Raw genomic sequence first — 18,039 nt, 5'->3', positions numbered from 1 at the left:
ACAGGGGTGCACTGACACTAATGAGATAATGACTCTATTCATGAAGAATTCAAGTATTGTTGTTTTATAACGAGACACTCAAAGTGAGGGACAACTGATTTGATATTCTGATAGTTGCGGTGAAGGAAATTTCTAGTGGATAAGATTGCAGATCCACTTGACTATCTGAATATTAGGTCTCTTAGTCTTTTGATCCAGACAGCAGAAAAACTCTGTCAATATTAAAATGGAAAATTATTTTCATTTTCTTTTTCTTTTTTTTGTCTATGATGTAAAGTATATAAAAGCTGCCAATTTATTTTCCGGAGAATTCACATTTGTGTAATAAATGTTTATTGTGTGGTAATAGATTTGTTGTGGAATCACAAATGATTCCTATTTGACTTTCTTAATCAAGGTAATTCCAAAGAAATATAGTTTTACATTACCAAAAAATGAAAGGAAATAAGATATCTAAAGTTTGTGAGCTTAATAGAGAATGCAAGAAAAAAATTAGGATTTATAGACCTGGTTTGAGCAGTTTGCTAATGCTTTTTATTAGGAATAAATTCCTTCAATGAGGCTTCTGATGCCTTATCCTTTTTTAGGTTATACATGTGTAATGTAAAACATTCTATATTAATAATTTTGTAGAAAAAAACTTGAACAAAACAAAGAAAGGAATAAGAAAATAGAAAAAAAAGAAAGGAAGAAATGATGAAAGTGAAAAAACAATATGCTCCAGACTGTATTCAGATGCTAACAGTTCTTTCTCTGGAATTCCTTATCATTCTTGAAGACTAAGTCAGCAGAGCAAAAATTTAACACGGTCCTACTAAGCTAGAGGGCTCTGAGAATAGACTGCATGTCATTGGCCCATCATCAGACTGTCCATGGGAGATGACTTTTTTGGTCATAATAAATCCAGAACAAACACTATTGACTACCTGCTCCTTCAGCTTTTTCTTAACTCTGGCTTTTTGTGATACTGCTTTCCTCTTACCTGTATGAGCAATTTCCTTTCAGTCTCCTTTGTGGGTTCACCTTTCATATAATGCACTCTTTCTGTGGGTTCACTTCAAATCTGTTATGCCTTTTCTAGGGGGTTCTCAAATTTTTTTTGGTGTTATGTACTCCTCCAGTCATCTGGTCAAGCCTATGAAACCCCTTTCAGAATTACATTTTTAAATAATTGAAGGAAATACTAAATTTTCATTAGAAGTCAGTGAAAATAAATATATTTTTTCCGCATCTAAGTTCATGGACCCTCATGAACATCAGGTTAAGAACTGCCCCCCCCATCTTTTCTCTTGTTGAGGCTCATTAACTTACATGAATTTTAAGTATTGTCTCTATTCAAATGACCTATCTATGTAGTCTACTTAGTTTTGTCCTGAATTCCAGTTGCAGATCTTCAATTTCCTCCTAGATTATATCAATCTGGATATCCTGAAGGCATCTCAAACTCATCACATCCAAAACTAAAATCAGTATCTTTTCACCCCAACCCACCCACTTTTCAAACATTTCTATTTCCGTCACTGGTGCTACCATCCTTTCAATCTCCAGGATTGCAACCTTAGTATTATTTTGACACTTCACTGTCTCTCATTTCTCTATCCAAACAACTGCTAAATGTGGATCTATTTCCCTTCTCTCTACTACCGCCAATCACCACCTTCTTTCAGACACATTGCCTGTTGCTTAGAATACTGCAGCAGATTCCTAATTGTTCTGTCTGTCTCAAGTCTCTTCCATCTCCAATTTTTTGGCCATAATCTCTCTTGATGCACTTGCCACTGTCAACTACCCTTTCTTCTGTTTTCTCTCTTATCTTTTTTTTTTTTTTGGTGACACTTCCCTTTTGATTCTTCTACAGAGCAAAGTGATTTTCATAAATTATGGGTGTGACCATGTCACTCCCTTAATTGAAGAACCCCAATGATTTCCTAATGCCTTTAAGATCAAAATATAAGCTCCTCTATTTACCCATTAAAGTCTTTCACCGCTTTGCCTCTACTTGCCTTTCCAACCTTATAATATAATCCACATTTCTGTATGTCTTTCTTCCTGTTCTTCACACATGACCCACCACCTCCCATTTCTGCATCTTTGCACCAACTATTTTCCATGCATGAAAATAATTCCCATTTCAACTCCACTGAGAATTTGTTTCCTTCAAAATGCTGCTCACATGACACATTCTACTTGAAGTCTTTTCTCAAAGCCATTTCTTATCTTCTCAGTTTCCAGTGCTCCCCTTTGGATTTACTTTGTATTCTTTTGTGGATACTTTGTATTCATTCAGTCATCTATCCCTCCATGCATCCATCCATCTTTCTATATGTATCTATATTTAAATGTCTCTCCCACATAAAAAGTGATATCCTTGAGGATAGCAACTATTTCATTTTTATCTTTGTATTTCCAGTGTCTGGAATGATACCTTGGCACATAGTAGGTGCTTAATAAATGCTTATTGATTAATTGGTGACTATACTAAACAATAGAGAGATTGAGATTTGCCTCAATAGTGAGTGCATTCATTACAAGGGAATAACCACTTTCTGAAGTATTACAGTATTTATACTTTACAGAGGAATTTTAAGGCCTCAGATGACCAAGTTCACTTTTTATGCTCTTTGACTTCACAGGTTATAGGTAGACCTCTGTTTTTTATTTTTCATGTTGTTTTGTTTCATTGTACTTGTATGCTAAACTTGCTTCTCTGAAGTTTAACCGTTATCAATGGCAATATTTGCAAGCAACATACAATGACACTCATCCAATGATTAAATAAATGATTATTTTGATACTTACTGTGCCCCACCAGAGAGCATCTGCATAAGTAGAAACTGTTATTTGCATCCTTTTCCACCAGGTAGACGAGGAAAGATGAAAAAATAAGAACCAAAAATCCTATGTACCAGCTGTGATTAATTCCTAGATACAAAAGGAATAAAAGAATTTAAACAGGAAAGATAAAAGAGGAAATATACATACATATATGTATATGGAGTTATACGTGAAGGGGGGGTCTATGATTATGAAGAACTCTTGGTATGGGAACATTCCTCCACCAATAGAGAACATAAATCAACTTAGGATTTAGTAGATAACTGCTAGGGCATCTCCTGAGGCACATATAAGTTATGATTTGCCCAGGGTCACACTACTAGTAAATGTCAAGTGGAAGATTTAAACCCCGGTCTTCCCGACCCCAAGCCCAACATCCTGTCTACTACACCCTTCTGAAGCTTACATTTAGCTGTACATATATAATTTTTGGCTGCACAGATTGCATCAACAAGGCACTTGCCTTTCATGATATAATGCATAGTGTTGGCATATTATTTATGATCAATTTAGAAAAAAATACCCAGCAATATGTAGCAGACCAGCATCAATCAAAATCTAATATCTAAATTTGGAGTTCAATTCTATGTTTATTTGTAAATTTAATTAAGATTGTAGAAACAATTCATTGACATTTCACATTTATGTACTGCTTTAGTTTACAAAGTGACCCTTACAGAATTCTCATGAAGGTAGGTTTTATAAGTACTACTATCCCATTTTACAAAAGGGAAATCGGAGTCATGGGATGGTGATTTTTCCATAATTACTTAGCTAGGAAGTATGTGAAGTCGAATTTGAAGCTAGGTTCATGGTTCCACATCAAACCTTTTTTTCTTTTTTTTTTTTCTTTCTTTCTTTTTTTTTTTTTTTAGTGAGGCAATTGGAGTTAAGTGACTTGCCCAGGGTCACACAGCTAGTAAGTGTTAAGTGTCTGAGGCCGGATTGAAATCAGGTCCTCCTGACTCCAGGGCCGGTGCTTTATCCACTGTGCCACCTAGCTGCCCCAAACTTTTTTCTACTATGCCATGTACCTAATGAGATGCTTGAATAAATCTTGACCTGTGATGCCAGAAACAAACTTACCTTGCTGTGGGCATAGACAACTGAACCTAATAATTTCCACGTTCCTCCTCTTCGGTCCATACGCACCATACGGAGGATCTGTAGGAAACGAAGACTTCTGAGTGCGGATGTTGCAAAATATTACCCTGAGTTTTTGCAGAAACAACTGCTATTGAAGCGATGAGAACAATGGTATCTGAAAGAAACATGGGACAGTGGCCATTAGTGGCATAAATTGGAATTGTTAGATCTTAAGCAAACATTTTTGATGAGGCTCCTTTGCTTTAACCACAAAATTATCAGATCCTCAGCCTATATCCTTGTAATGTAGAGATTACTTAAGTGGCATTTATGCCAGTAGAGAATGAAATCAAGGTGGCAGCAGACAGGAGCTTTATCCTTTGCTCTGACTCATGCTTGAACTTTTGTACTTGCCCCAGTCAAACTAGAACCACAGAATATCTAAAGCTCAGTAAGCTAACTATAAATCTGTGTGTACTTGCATAACACTAGAGGATTCAGCTAAAGTAGATTATATATATATATACACACACACCTTAAAATAATACATATATTTATATGTGCATTAAAAACTTGAAGTTTTAGAGGCCTGGTATACATAGTGCACTGGACTTGGAAGCAGGAAGATTGGATTTAAAATCCAGTCTCAGACATTTACTAGCTAGTGACCCTGGGCAAGTCACTTAAACTCTGGCTGCCTCATGAGTAAAATGGGGGATAATAACAGCATCTACCACAGAAGGCTGTTGTGAGAATCAGATAATACATATTCATAAAGTGATTGCAAACCTTAAAAGTTTATATAAGTGCAAGTTCTTATTAGAATGACATTGTTGAGGGGCAGCTAGATGGTGCAGTGGATAGAGCACCGGCCCTGGATTCAGGAGTACCTGAGTTCAAATCCAGCCTCAGACACTTAATACTTACTAGCTGTGTGACCCTGGGCAAGTCACTTAACCCCCATTGCCTCACTAAAAAAAAAAAAAAAAAAGAATGACGTCGAGAAATTAGAAGCAACTTCCAATGTGTAATTTTAAATTCTAAATGTGGGGTTCTAATCTGTCCCTCCAGTTTTGGGGGGAAACTGACTAAAATCACTGATAAATGAGTTTAGGTTTTTTAAGGGTTTATTGAAAAATAGTAAAAGAAGAGAAAGATTGAGAACAGATTTCCTCCCTGACTTTTTTTTTTTGTTTGAGAACAGATTTCCTATAACCTGGCAACCCTAGCCTTCCTAATCTCCCACTTCTGAAGTTCTCTGCCAAAGAGGAAGAACCGTCCCCTAGCATCCGCTTCCTGCTTCATGCGCCCTTACCAGAAATGGGAGGTTCCTGAAGCTGAGTTGGCTAGTGTCCATTCAAATTCATTAAGTACCCTTAAGTACCAGCCAGATGTGATTACAATCTAGTAAACCAGTCAAAGTACCCTTAAGTACCAGACAGTTGTGCTTACAAATCTAGTATGCCAGTCGGTTGTTCTTCCCCAACTCAATCAGCCCAGATCAATCTCCAGGTGAACCCCTGAGTTCCATTATCTTGACACAAGGGTTTCTTCTGGAATTTCAGTGACATGATGAAACACTAGCATGGGGTTACTCTTGAATACTTGGGTCATTAATATATTCATTTAGTATGCAAACTAAATATATTTTAACATCAATGTGTATATCAACATATAAAATGTATTAATATAAATAAATGTCTGACATAGCCATATTCGATTTCTTTTTCTTTTTTTTTTGGTGGGGGCAGTGAGGGGTTAAGTGACTGCTCTGGGTTGCATAGCTAGTAAAATGTCAAGTGTCTGAGGCTGGATTTGAACTCAGGTCCTCCTGAAGCCAGGGCTGGTGCTTTATCCACTGTGTCACCTAGCTGTCCCCCATAATTCAATTTCTAAAACAAATAGGCACCTAGAAACTAGGGAAACAAGTTGAATAAAAAGAGAAAATAGCTTAGAAAAGATAAAATAGGATCTAATATCCTCAATGGTGAAATCTTTCTGGGGGGAAATGGGTACTTTGTACTAGAAGAAATGGAGTTGAATAGTCTATCATGAAGATTTTTATCTTTAAAAAAAAATTAAAAAGTATTTATTATTTTCCAGTTGCATGTAAGGATAGTTTTTCAAACATTTGTTTTCATAGGATTTTTAGTTCCAAATTTTTCTCCCACCCTCCTCCCCAAGATGGAAAGCAATCTGATATAGGTTGTATATGTGCAATCCCATTAAACATATTTCTGCATTATTGTGAAAGGAAGAATCAGAGCACAATGGAAAAACCTCAAAAAAAGGAAGAAAAAAGCAAAGGAGAAAACAATATGGTTTCAATCTGCATTCATAACCCACAGTTCTTTTTTTTCTGAATGTTGAGAACAAATTTCTATCATGAGTTCTTTGAAATTGTTTTGGATCATTGCACGGCTGAGAAGAGCCAAGTCTATCACCATTGTTGCATCACACAATGAACATTTTTACATAAGTTAATTGTTTGACCCTAATATCCTCAAATAAAATTCCTTTCTGCTCTGAGTGGACCATGACATGAAAGGCTTCCACAGACCAAAGCAGTGTAGACTTCAAGGGGTACTACATTTAGAATCCTTCTGTGAGCTTCCAGCTTACAACTATATTAATGGCCCATTCACTTTTCAGCTCAGGTCTCTTCTGGGCACGGACTGAGAATTGCATAGTGCTCAGGTGAGGGGAAGAAGAGCACCCTTTTGCCATTCTTCAGATTTCTTTACGAATAGCCCCTTGGAGAAGTGAATGGTATTGGTAGAGGCAGGAGGGTGGTAACTGAAAGGAGCACTGTTCATGAGCAGAGTAGGAAGTATGAGTAGGCTCTCAAACATTGTTTTGAAGGATGGCTCCAGACTTTGGTCCACCTCTTACTAGTTTTCTATGTGTGGCTGGGGCTATAAGTCAATGGAGATAATGATAAGAATAGCTAGCATTAATATAGGGCTCTCAGATTTGTAAATCATTGTATATATTTTCTCATTTGATCCTAACAACAACCCCATGAGGCAGGTGATATTATTTCTGGTGTGGGTTTTTTTTGGGGGGGGGGTGAGGCAATTGGGGTTAAGTGACTTGCCCAGGTCACACAGCTAGTTAAGTGTTAAGTGTCTGAGGCTGGATTTGAACTCAGTTCTCATGACTCCAGGGGCTGGTGCTCTATCCACTGTGCCACCTAGCTGCCCCAGGTGATATGTATTTTCAAATGAGGAAACTGAGGCTGAGAGAAATTAAGTGGCTTAGCCAAGTTCAAACAACTGAGAAAGGATTTGAACTTAGGACTTCTGGATTCCAACTCCACCATTCCTCTCCACTGTGCCAGCTGCCTCTTGGTGGTAGAGAGTCTTTTTCTAAATGGAAGTCCATCAGGATAGGAGAGGAAGAAAATAACATCCTCCCCCCCCCAAACCCTCTAGTTATTGTTATTTTAATTTATAAATTTTGAAATAATCTTTTGCTATTTATATCACCCAGGTGGTTCAGCTAGGTGGTTTAGTGGACACAGTGCTGGACTTGGAATTGGGAAGACCTATATTTGAATCTTACTTTAGACCCTAACTTAGCTGTGTGACCCTGGCAAATCACTTACATTTTCTAAAGCCTTAGTTTTCTCGTCTAAAACATGGGATTCCTAATAGCACCTACCTTAGAGGCTTAATTGTGAGAATCTAATGAGGTAAGGTATAAAATGTTTGCAAACCTTAGAGTAACATAAAAATACTATTATCATTATTAAAGGAAAATCTGTTTCTGTTTAATTTTTTGCGGGGCAATGAGTGTTAAGTGACTTGTCCCAGGGTCACACAGTTAGTAAGTGTCAAGTGTCTGAGACTGGATTTGAACTCAGGTCCTCTGAATCCAGGGCAGGTGCTTTATCCCCTGCACCACTAGCTGACCCCTGGCTATTAGCATTATTAATAATAATTTCCAAATGTATTTCTCCTTTCTTTCCTATCCAGAGGAACAAGTAAAAAGGTAGCTCCACAAAATCAATCAATATGTCAACTCTCTATCAGTATATTCAATGTCTATACCCATGGTCCCTTTACCTTTTCACAGAAGGAAAGATAATTGATGCATTTTCTCATATTCTCCCCTCTATCCTGCTTCCCAGGGCTAAGCTTTATCATAATCACACAGTATTTCATAAATTTTGTTCTTGTTTCCCTTTAATTGTTGTGTTATCATATATATGTATATATATATATTAATCACTTAGCACTGTGCCTAGAGCTTAGCACAGTGTCTGGCACATTTTGTTTAGTTGTTTTGTTCAGTAATGTTTGACTCTTATGACTCCATTTGAGGTATTTTTGGCAAAGATACTGGAATGGTTTGCCATTTTCCTTCTCTAGCTCATTTTACAGAAAAACTCCAGAGGCAAACATGGTTTAAGTGATTTGTACACAGCTATTAAGTGTCTGAGGCCAGATTTGAACTCAGGAAGATGAGTCTTCCTGATTCCAGGCCAGGCGCATTATCTGCTTTTCCACCTAGTTGCCCACCTGGCATATAGTAGGTGCTTAATAAATGTTTATTGATTGATTTTCCTGGTATGACTACTTCAATTTACTCAGTTCATATATCTTTCAATGCTTCTCTGAACTTTCATATTAATCATTTCTTACAGTGGGAATTCCATTAGATTCATGTGCCATAATTTATTAATCCATTCTCTGAATGACAGACATCCACTTTGTTTACAATTCTTTGCTACTACAAAAAAATATTACTATAAATATTTTCTTGCATACAGGCTTTTCTTTTTATCTCTGATATCTTTGGGGATATATGCCTATCAATAGGATTTCTAGAAAATAGGATCATGAGATCCCAGGACCATAGATTTAGCAATGGGAGATACTTTGATATCATCTAGTCTAACATCCTTAGTTTACAGATGGGGAAATTGGAGCTCCAGAGAAGTTAATTAATTTGCCCAGGGTCAACAAGTAATAAGTAACAGCTTGGATTGAAAGGAAGATAGATATTTTAGTCACTTTCCTCGTGTGATTCAAAATCACTTTCCATCATAGTTGGACTAATTTTATAGCTTCACCAATAGTGTGTTGATGTCTCTGTCTTAAGATCTACTTCCAGTTCTAGAATTCTATGATTCTATGAAATTGTTAGCAACATCAGAGACAATAACAATTTATATTTATATGTTACTTTCTTCTCCACTGCCTTGTAAAACGGATAGTGATTATTATACCATTTCATAGACAAAGGCATGAGAATTCATGAAGTTAAATGACTTGTCCATGGTCACAAAACTATTAAATGAAAAGTCGATTTGGGATTTGAAACTCTGCATAGTGCCTAGCATACAGTAGTGCTTAAGAAATGTTTATTGGATTGAATTGATCCCAGAGTTAGGATTGTTTCCATTTCTTCATCTTGCTTTTGCAGTTTTTGGCAGGAAAGAGCATTGAAAATAAGAAACAGAATAATGGGGTGATATATACACACATACATATATATATATATACATATATGCACACATACATATATACATACAAGTATATGTATATATGTATAAACCATAGAATATTTAAAAATACCGTACATCTTATAATTTACCAAAGATAAAACAAAGTTTATTAGCCAGAAAGTAGGGGAGAAAACCAAAGGAACAATCATAGGTTTGAGTTAATTAAAAAAAAAAATTCAAACAGTGACTCAGTCTAAGTGTTCAAAGTCACCAAAATATGCAAAGGTAAGAGCAGATCTGACTTAATAACCTCATTGTAATTCACATCAGAACAGAAAGTCAAAGTTCAAGTGAAATTAAACCATAGATGAAGAACCAAGCAGAAATGGTGAATATTGTTTGAAAAAAAATTTTTTTCTTCTTAGGTTTGCATTCATATGCGTGGTGCTGCCCATCAAACTTTTTGTTTCAAACTCTTTAGATGTTTTTCTGTTCTAACAACAATTTTAGAAGTTGGAAGCCACTTTAACTTAATTTGGAGGCATCTGTTCCCTTTTATTCCACCAAGAATTCAGTCTCACTGGTGTGATTTCATTTGGAAATGCTGTTTTCCCTTCTCCTTCTGATAAGACAGTTCGGTGAAGCGAAAGAAGTCTGAGGTTTTTTTTTTTGTTGTTGTTTGTTTTTGGGTGAGACAATTGGGATTAAGTGGCTTGCCTAGGGTCACATAACTCAAGTGTCTGAGGCTGGATTTAAACTCAGGTCCTCTTGACTCCAGGGCCAGTGCTCTATCCATTGCACCACCCAGCTGCCTTGTTAAGGTCTAAAATTCTAGCTAGTCTGTCTAAAATATCTAATGAGTGGTCGCCAATAAATTATAAGCTTTAGCAAGAGTTAGGCTTTTAAGCATTTATTAAGGAGAATAAGAATTTGGTAAAGAGAGAGAGAAAAGGCCTAGATTCCTATCTATTAAAGGGAGAGCACATTTCTAGCTCCGCTCTCCACCAGCGTCCTCAGGAAAAAGAGTCAGAGCAAAGCGCCAGTCTCTTCCTTCCTCCTCCCACTAGCCCACGTCACTTCCTGACGCCAAAGAAAAGACTCCTGGTCTTGCCCTCAAAGACCTTTGCTTCATGGGCAGAACTCTTCTACAGTAAGTCTCCAGCAGGTGGTGTTATTCCAATCGTTACAGCCTCAAGAAGTCTGAGTTTAGGTCAGAAGCCCTAGATTTAAGTTCTGGCCCTGATATTACTATTTGTGTGACCTTAAGCAACTCATTTCCCTTCTCTGGGCTGTAGCTTCCTTGTATGCACGATAGAGGAGTTGGGCAAAATGATTTATAAGGTCTTATTTTTATTAACTGGGAACAATAAAACCACTAATGGGATAAGCTGCTTTTCATACTTCATTAATGGTTCAGGAATTAAGTCATAGATCAGACAATAGATTCAGAGTTGTAAGGGACTTAGAAATCTAGTCCAACATCCTCAGTTTTCCTATCAGGAAATGAAAAGATCTAGGGAAGTTGCCCAAGGTCACACAAATGGTGTCAGAGTCAGGATTTGAACTCAGATTCTCGGATACCAAATTCAATGTTCTTTCTACTTTGCCACACTGGCTTTCATCTAAAATAATGAAGCTTTTAAAAGAATCATTAGATATTAGGTCCTGAGAAGTGCTTCAAAGGAAATATCATAGCAACCTGTCAGCAAAATTTAGGAAAATGAAATCATGAAGTTCTGGAACGTGAACTTATCTAAAGTGAATGAACTTCTCATCTTCAGAGCAGAATTTAAACACATGAGATCCCCATGAAAGGAAGAGAGACCAGGTCATAAAAGAATGTTACAGGGTGCTTAGAGAATATGTACTTCAACCACCTCATTTTATGATGATGAAAAGAAGAACATATTGTGTCCCCTGTCCTTCAACTTTCCTTAAGCTCAAATTTTCATTAATCTGCTCCAACTTGCTTTCCTCTCCTCTCTTTCTCGAAATCATCAAGAAGCCTATCTAGGGAAGGAGGTAGCAGAAGGTATTTCCTCTTTCTTCCTTTGTTCATTCATCAGAAAAAGAAAGTGGGGATGGGGCGGCTAGGTGGCGCAGTGGATAAAGCACCAGCCCTGGATTCAGGAGTTCCTGAGTTCAAATCCGGCCTCAGACACTTGACACTTACTAGCTGCATGACCTTGGGCAAGTCACTTAAGCCCCATGGCCCTGCAAAAAAAAAAAAGAAAAAAGATAGTGGGGAGGATCTAATAAAATGCAACAATGGCCTATGGTGCTTCTTACTGGTCACATCAAGTAGATGAAATATACAAGAGCCCCATTGCCCTCTAAGTCCCTTCAGTAATGTGTGTATAAGCTACTGCTTTTCAAATTCTATTACCTCTGTGGACCCTTATCGTTCAGTTTCTCAGACATCCCAATCTATACATCACTAAGCCTCCCATAATAACATCCCTTGAAACCAGGAACACAAACTTTCTCAGGCTGAACAACCAAAAAAAAAAAAGTATAGAAGTAGAATCATGAGGTTTTTTTAATCTTTCTGAAACTCAATTGAAAAGGTATAAAACTGAACCACATAATAAGGGGCTATAAATTTAAGTGTATAGATTATAGTTCTTTTGAAAAGAAAAAATGCTCAGCTAAAGAAGGATCTATTTTTTCCTTTGTGAATGTTTCTTTTCAGCCTCTATGGATAAAGGTAAGTATCTATGTATTAAGAAAATCAGTAGCAGAAGAGGTAATGAGGGCTAAAAAGTCAAGTGGAAAATCAAAAAAGAGTAAGTTACATCAGGGAAAAGTCATGGAGAAAAGAAAAGGGCATGGGGAAATAAAGTAGGAATGAAACCTATGCCCCAGATAACTGGAGCTCTTACAGCTATGGGAAAGGGAAGATGGGGTTACAGGCAAGAAAAAAAAACACAACAAACCTCAGAGCTGTTAATAGTTGAGAAGATGTGCTAACTAGATGCTTTAAGAGAGTATTTTTAAGGCCCCCACACTTCCAGAAGGAATGAGAAAAAATTGGGAAATTTTTGGGGAAAGCTAGTTAATATCTAAAAGCAATCTAGTAAACATCTGGAACATTTATACCTATATTATTTTTGTTGTTGTTGTTTTTGTTTTGGTGAGGGCATTTGGGGTTAAGTGACTTGCCTAGGGTCACACAGCTAGTAAGTGTTAAGTGTCTGAGGCCAGATTTGAGACTCAGGTCCTCCTGAATCCAGGGCCGGTGCTCTATCCACTGTGCCACCTAGCTGCCCCTATACGTATATTATTTTGAGGGAAAAGCAATGCTGTTTAGAGAAGATGAAGAAAGGAGACTAACCATATTTGTTGTATCACTTAATAATCTAGGGCACTTTTTCAAAAGCACTTTGAGAAAGATTGTGAATGATAAAACCATATAGGGATAATAAAAGAGCCCTTCTTAGAGGTGTGCTAGAGTTTGCAATAACATTATTTATATGATTAGAGAAGGAAGGGATCTTAGAAGTCATATAGTCCAACTCTCTCTCTCTCTCTTTTTTTTTTGTGGTCAGGGCAATGAGGGTTAAGTGACTTGCCCAGAGTCACACAGTCTAGTAAAATGTCTGAGGCTGGATTTGAACTTAGTTCCTCCTGAATCCAGGGCCAGTGCTTTATCTACTGTGCCACCTAGCTGCCCCAACCCTCTCCTTTTAATAATGAGTCAACCAAAGCATAGACAAGGTTAATTGAAACCAGGTCTTCTGGAATCCAAGTCCAGTGCCCTATCTACTACCCCATTTTGTCTATTGCTGAATTAAATATGAGTAAGATCTATTATGGGCATCCTAGGTGGCCAGTAATTGAGTACTGGGCCTATAGTCAGGAGACCTGAGTTCAAATTCCAGCTTCAGATACTAGCTGTGTGACACTGGGAAAGTCACTTAATCCTCATTGCCTTAGTTTCCTCATCCATAAAATGAGTTGGAGAAGGAAATGGTAAACCACTCTTGTATCTTTGCCAAGAAAACCCCAGGGCAGCTAGGTGGCACAGTGGATAAAGCACCAGCCCTGGATTTCAGGAGTACCTGAGTTCAAATCTGGCCTCAGACAACTTAACACTTACTAACTGTGTGACCCTGGGCAAGTCACTTAACCCCCCATTGCCCCACAAAAACAAACAAAAAACCCCAAATGAGGTCATTAAAAGTTGGTCATGACTGAAATGACTGAATAATAATAATAATATCCTTTATGTTCAATATTTAAGGGTATTTAGGAAATGAAAATACTAAGAAGATTCATATTATAAGTTGATTTTTGTCTATAAAAAACATCCCTTGTTATGGAACGAAGAAGAATCCAAATTCCAGGTAACCCTAGTGACCATGAAGGGATGACGGTATCCATGAAGATAGCTAGTAGATAGAAGCAAGATCATTCTTGACTCTTTCCTCTTCCTCATCTCTCCCATTTATAATCATTTGCTAAGTCTTATTGCTTCTATCTGCACATCTTACATTGTTTCCCATCTCACCATTCAACCACTATATTAGTTCAAGCCCTTGTAACTTCTTGCATAAACTATTGCAAAACTCCTAGTCTTATTGTATTTTTTTGCGTGTGGGGCAATGGGGGTTAAGTGACTTGCCCAGGGTCACAGAGCTAGTAAATGTCAAGTGTATGAGGTCGGATTTGAACTCAGGTCCTCCTGAGTCCAGGGCCAGTACTTTATCCACTGTACCACCTAGCTGCCCCACTCCTAGTCTTCTTGATTCTAGATTCTCCCCAATCTACTCTCCATGCAGCTCCCAAAATAATATTTCCAAAGCATAGGTTTGATTATATCACTCTCTGATCAAAACTCTTTTCTTTGTTTAGAATAAAATATAAGCTACTTAGAGTGATATTGAAAATTCTCCATAATGTAGACCTACCTTTCCAGACTTACTTCATTTCCCTTCATGAACATTATATGCCAGTTAACCTGGTCTACTACCTGTTTGTTGTCAACTAAGCATTTCTTCTCTGTTCTTTGACAAAGGCTTCATGCTTCTGAATGTGTGGCATGTACTCTTTTTTCCCTTTTTTTTAATCACAAAAGCATTTTATTATTTTCTAGTTACATGTAGAGATAGTTTTCAACATTTGTTTTTATAAGATTTCTAGTTTCAAATTTTTCTCCCTCTGTCCCCTCCCTACCTCCTCCCCAAGACAGCAAGCGATCTGATATAGGTTATATATGTCCAATCACATTAAACATATTTCTGCATTAGTCATGCTGTGAAAGAAGAATCAAAGCAAAAGGGAAAAACCTCAAAAAAGAAAAACAAACAAAAAATAGAAATAGTATGGTTCAATCTGCATCTAGATGCCACAGTTCTTTTTTCTGGATTTGGAGAGCATTTTCCATCATGAGTCCTTTGGAACTATCTTGGACCATTGTATTCCTGAGAAGAGTCAAGTCTATCACAGTTGATCAACACACAATGTTGTTGATACTATGTACAATGTTAAATTGGATTGGAATCCATTTTGGTTTTGTCTTTGTATTTTTAATACATATATCTTGAATAGAATTGACATAAATTATAATGTTGGAATAAGTAGCCACAGATAAATTGCATTATTCCAGATTATCTGGTGACTTCTTTTGTTTCTTCCATTGTCATAGGAAATATTTTCTACTACTGAACAGAAATTCCCCTTCTGTACCTTTTTCCTGGCAAATAGTAGCTGCTTAATAAATGTTGAGTGATTGGATTTAATCTTATTCTGGTTATGGATCAAATAGACAATCAAGGCACCTATCATTTTCTTGTAATTAAGACTATTCTTTACATTTATATTGTGACTTATAAAACTTATTTTGCTTGATTTTTATAAGAGAGACATCTAGGTTGTGCAGTGAATAGAGCCTTGGCTTGGAGTTAGGAAGACCTGAGTTCAAATCTTCTCTCAGACATTTGTTAGCAGTATAACCTTGTGTGACTGACTTAATCCCTCTCTGCCTCAGTTTTTGGATAGAAAAAAGAGGATAACAATGGCACTACTTCATAGGTTTGTAGAGAGATTCAAAATGAGAAAGTATTTGTAAAGCTTTTAGCACAGTGCCTGGCACATAGTAGGACCTAATAAATGTTAGCTAGTGTTATTGATGATGTTGTTGTTATAACAATCCTAATAGGCAGGAAAGTTATTATTCCCATATTACCAATAGGGAAATTGAGGCTCAAGGAGGTCAAGTGATTTGCTTCTGGCCCACACAGGTAGTAGGTGACAAAGTTGGGTTTTAAGCCCATGTCTTTTTTCTTTTTTCTTTTTCTTTTCTTTTTTTTTTGCGGGGCAATGAGGGTTAAATGACTTGCCCAGGGTCACACAGCTAGTAAGTGTCAAGTGTCTGAGGCCGGATTTGAACTCAGGTACTCCTTAATCCAGGGCCAGTGCTTTATCCACTACACCACCTAGCTGCCCCTTAAGCCCATGTCTTTTGGCCACCATGTTCAAATCCAGTGGTTGTTCCATTATACTCCATGCACTGCATCTTAAAGCTTCAATTACTATACCCTTCCATGATTTCTTCTCCAGATGAAGTAATCTAAGTTACTTAAGCCTTTCCTTAGAGACTTTTTTTTGAAGTCTTTAGAAACTTATATTGTTTGTTATATACCCTTCAAGAATTCTAACTAAGGACTCAGACTTGGAGTCATTATGGTTGGAAACCAAGGAAAGAACTCTCACATTGTGAAGGACTGTAAGCACTAGCACAGTCAAGGAGATGGCATAAATCCAAACTATGAGGTGAAAATTTACAGAAAGATATCCAGTCAGGCAAACTGAGACTTCATTAATCTGAAGAAAGATGGGCAGATAAAAAGAAGAAGGGATACATAGGAATGGAATTAGACACCAATTAGATGTCTGAAGGTGAAATCGCCCTAAAAGGACCAGGTAACATTAGGGTTATATACACTAGGGCATTGTGTCACAGAACAAGGGCAGTATTCTATGCCAAAATCCCTCAGTGCTAGTGCTAGAGAGACAGCTTAAAAGGAGTTCAGAGAAGAGGTGCCAAAAAGTTATTAAAAGAATGAAAAGATTCACTGGGGAAAAACAGTTTGAAGGAGCAAAGTTATGCATTGTTGAAGGTAGCTAGAAATTCCAGTTTGCTGGGACCATCATGGTTACTCTGGGTTTAAGGAAAGCTATATTTTAACTGTAATAAAATTAATCTTATGAGGGGACTTGAATTATCATGCCCAAGGAAAAGTGGGTATGTGGTAGTACACAAGGCAATTTCAAGGTTTTATAACATGTAAGAAAGGCAGTGTGACATGGTGGAGAGAGAGCTAGCCATAAGACCAGGAAGGCTTGAGCTCAAATCATGCCTTTGGTACTTACTGGCTGTGTGACCCTAGGCAAGTCATTTAACCTTTCAGTGCTTTGGGCAACTTTCTAAGTTTACAAGTTGCAGAGAAAGTTCTAACTTTAATTGGAAGAGGGACTTTCCTAACTGGGGAATTAAATCATAGGTTCAGTATTTATCTCTAAGCATGTGAAACCCTGGCTCTGGTGGAGAAAACAAAACATCATTATTTTGTTTGGTTACTTTGCAGTGAGGGAGTTAACCAATTTCCTTCTCTTCTGTTCAGGCTGAGGTCTGGTGTGGAGGGATATGGAAGAAGATTAAGTCATTAAGTCAGTCACAACTGTTATGGAATCCCTCTCTCCTACCAACTGAATCAGCCTGGGAACTGAACATTGGAGGACAGTGTGGAGCCCTAATATTGGGCCCCTGAGGCTTCCCTCTCCCCCCTCCCCTCCTATCCCTTTCCCTCCCCTCCCCTTCTATCCCTTTCTCTCCCCTCCTCTGTTTCTCCTTCTTTCCTCCCTTTCTTCCCTTCTTTCCCTTAAGGACTTTATATTCTAATGGGTGAAAATAATACCTAAAAGGGAGGTGAAAAGTGGGGCAATGATGATGAAGGCCAAAGAGTAAGAATCAGAGCTAAGAGAGGAAATGAAAGATAGTAACTCCTAGTCCTTCCACAAAATGGAGAAAGGAGCTGCAGAGCAGAGGGATGGTGATAAGGTAAAAGGGAATGAAGGAATTTCCTAAGTGAGAAGCCTACTCATACAAGGTCACACAACCAGTAAGTGGTGAGACCTTGTTCTCCTGACTCAGGTCAGTTTTCTTTTCCACTACACCAATACCCCTTCTTATCACTAGTATAGCTAGGCTGAGTGACAACTCACCAGGAATGTACAAAGTCTACAAATGAACAAATACCATAAGACACTAAGAACAAGAAGGATTTAGTTTAGTCCAACTCAGAGCCATAGGGTGACATTTTGTAAAAAGGGAAATTTCTTTTGAATGTGTGAGTTTGTATTTCTGCCACAGCTGATGTGATGGAACAACCTCTGTTCCAAGTATAGCTGGTTTCTTTCCTAGAAGAGAAGGTGAAGGGGCTCAAGGGAACACCTTTCCACACTGGAGTTCTCAGGGACCATGACATGCTCCTTAAAAAAACAAACCAAAATGAAGAAGGGCCTCATGTGAAGAAAAAAAATATCTAAGACATAGAAGGGGAAATCTGACCTGGGTTCAGGAGGATTGGAGAGTGGAGAAATGCCACCCATGGGAGAAAAGGAAGGGGGACCTTTATAGATTCGGGGCTAAAAGCTCCATTTTG

At 37.7% G+C, this 18,039-nt stretch overlaps 1 protein-coding gene across 1 annotated transcript in view; it reads right to left on the bottom strand.

Moving 5' to 3' along the window:
- KCNQ5 (potassium voltage-gated channel subfamily Q member 5) overlaps positions 1 to 18,039 on the bottom strand; it is a 713,228-nt gene that overhangs the window by 125,532 nt on the left and 569,657 nt on the right. The window contains 4 exon segments of the mRNA XM_044003672.1: positions 2,800 to 2,830; positions 2,832 to 2,922; positions 3,918 to 4,040; positions 4,043 to 4,096. Of these exon segments, the coding sequence (XP_043859607.1) occupies positions 2,800 to 2,830; positions 2,832 to 2,922; positions 3,918 to 4,040; positions 4,043 to 4,096 (299 nt within the window).

Source organism: Dromiciops gliroides, chromosome 4, assembly GCF_019393635.1.
Source record: "Dromiciops gliroides isolate mDroGli1 chromosome 4, mDroGli1.pri, whole genome shotgun sequence".
In the NCBI taxonomy this organism is placed as follows: domain Eukaryota; kingdom Metazoa; phylum Chordata; class Mammalia; order Microbiotheria; family Microbiotheriidae; genus Dromiciops; species Dromiciops gliroides.
The sequence above is the reverse complement of the archived record's forward strand: the minus strand, read 5'-3'. Positions and strand labels throughout refer to the sequence as shown.